General features: G+C 40.6%; 1 protein-coding gene across 1 annotated transcript in view; it reads left to right on the top strand.

Annotated features, from left to right (window-relative positions):
- Positions 1-855, top strand: part of LOC137971495 (prolactin-releasing peptide receptor-like) — a 1,038-nt gene extending 183 nt beyond the window's left edge. The window contains exon 1 of the mRNA XM_068818313.1: positions 1-855. This exon is cut by the window's left edge and continues 183 nt beyond it. Within this exon, the coding sequence (XP_068674414.1) occupies positions 1-855 (855 nt within the window).
- The last annotated feature ends 1,645 nt before the right edge of the window (positions 856-2,500 follow it).

Below are 2,500 nucleotides of genomic sequence, written 5' to 3'. Positions count from 1 at the left end.
CACAAAGTTTCTTCTATTCACCCTCCATCTAGAGCCCTTCTTCGATGTCTTTTGATCACGGACCTCTGTGTCGGACTCGTTTCTCAACCGCTGTTTGTCAGTTACCTTATGGCAATTGAAGAAAAGAATCGCAGCTTGTGTATTAGGATCGAAGGCTTAACTTTTGCTGTAAATTCAGTACTCATTGGACAATCCATTACCACGTTGACTACAATAAGTGTGGACAGACTTCTTGCTCTGCGACTTGGGATAAGATACCGACAAGTCGTTACTTTGGCGCGCGTTCGCCTACTTGTGACAATGCTTTGGGTTGGGAATATCGCTCTTACTTTCGCTTATTACTGGAGCAAACCATTTGCCTTTTTATGTTGCTGTGGGTGGGTTTTCATGTGTTTAATTATTTCATCTTGCTGTTACTTTAAGATTTATCTGGTCCTTGGATACCGCCAGGTGAAGGTACATGTACTACCTCTCTCCCAGGGTCTCGGCTCTTGTTCCCGAAGAAGAGAAGTCCTGGGAAGTGGCCCTGCACAAATTCAGGATCCCGCTTTGAACAGCACAAATCCTCGTATCCTGTCAGTGTTTAATATAAGCCGGTACAAAAAGACAGTTTCCAATGCTATTTGGGTTCATTCCATTTTAGTAATATGTTATCTGCCTCTTACCGTTGCAACTGCTGTTACAACTTTGCGGGGCGAATCTCTCTATGGAACTCGTAACAAACTCTTGGGGATTATTACTGGGACAATTGTTCTCTTCAACTCGACAATCAACCCTTTTCTATATTGCTGGTTAATGAAAGGAATTAGACAAGCTGTAAAAGATTTACTTGGAAATATTTTTAGCCGGTCATAAAGACCGAAGTCATCTCAACTTAACACATCTCTATTCGGTTGGTCAAGTTCAGTCCCAGCAATAGGGAGATTTTTACAACAACGACGACGGCAACGAAAAAGTCATCTCAAAATATAAATTTGCATTATTTTAATCGCTTCGTGACTATTTCAACCTTTTTAATATGACAAGGGTGTGGTAATTGCTCAAGAATGACACTGGTTGGAAAGGCACTCCATGCCAAGTGCTGACGTTCTTCATACTGCCTCAAATTTGGCTATTTCACGTTGTTTTGCTGACGACTTTAAAGAAATGGACAAAAGGGGAAAACGCGCGTGCAGGACGTGCAAAGCTATTGTTTTTGCCCACTAAATATGAAAATTTGTGACGTTCTTGTTGCCGTCGCCGTTGTCGTTGGTGGGGACAGCTATTCTTAGAGTTATTTTCATAGAGTTATGTCGTCGAGTTAGAGTTAAGTTTCCAAAATCCTGAATTCAAGATTTTAAACTGCCAAACAGTCCAACATCCTGAATTCAGGATTTTGGCAGTCGTTAACTCTTAACTCTAAGTCATAACTCTACTGAAATAAGTCTATTGATAGTTAACCTCGTCGTTGGTTAAGCTCCTTACGTTCATTTAAAATTGCAAATTGCATCTAAAAACTAGTGCAACTTTCCAGGAACTGAATTAGGAGGTGCGGTGTTGAAGCTACGACAGACATTTCAAATTCGCTGCCTTGTGTTCACGTTCTCCGTAAAACTTGAGAAATGGTCATTTCACGTCGCAGATTTACCGAAAACGTGAAAGAAATGTACAAAAATGAAAAATGAACGTGCAGAGCGTGCAAAGCTATTGTGTTTGCTAATTAAATATCCAAAATTTGCGACGTTTTCGTTGCCGTCGCGTCCTAGATCTTAAAGTTAGGGAGCTTACGAAACGAGGACAACGACAGCTACGAGGACTTCATTTAAAAATACAAGTTCGCGTTATTCATATCACTAGGAAACTATTTTATGCCGTTTCGCGTTAAAATGGTGTAGTAACTGTCGAGGAATTAAACTGGTATGAGTGAGTTGGAAGCGTAGAGAGAGAACTGAAAATTCATCGTCATGTGCTAACGTCCTCCACAGAACCTTGAATTTGGTCATTTCAAATGTACCAAAATGTAAAACGCACGTGCAGAGCCATTGTTTTTGCTCACTAAAACTGTTGTTTTGTAGCGTCGTCGTTGTCGTCAGCGTCGTCGTTTCGTAAGCTCCCGATTCCCTAAGCGACGACGGCTACGACTAAGAAAACGCCACAAAACAATAATATCATTGGTTAAAAGAACATAAATAGTCGTGCAGCAAGGATTGGAGCAAGTAGGTTTGCGGTCCTCTGCACAACGACGACGTGAAATCACCACATTTGAGGTCTTTACGACAACGTAAACATGGAAAAGAGAATCCTTCATTCTCTATTTTAACTCTGAAACGCTCGTACCAATTTATTTTTAGGATACTTCGCCATATTGTAGGACGTGAACGAGACTGAATATCCTCATGATTGAACTTCAATTTGTCTACATTTGCCTACTAGGGCCACAATTATTGTCACAACAATTATTGAAAGCTAACTTTTTCAAAATGGGTGCTTAGACTTGAATAGTGTTGACCAACGCTGTTTA

Source organism: Montipora foliosa, chromosome 9 (assembly GCF_036669935.1).
Source record: "Montipora foliosa isolate CH-2021 chromosome 9, ASM3666993v2, whole genome shotgun sequence".
NCBI classification, from domain to species: domain Eukaryota; kingdom Metazoa; phylum Cnidaria; class Anthozoa; order Scleractinia; family Acroporidae; genus Montipora; species Montipora foliosa.
Note: the sequence above shows the minus strand (reverse complement) of the source record. Positions and strands in the feature narration are given on the sequence as shown.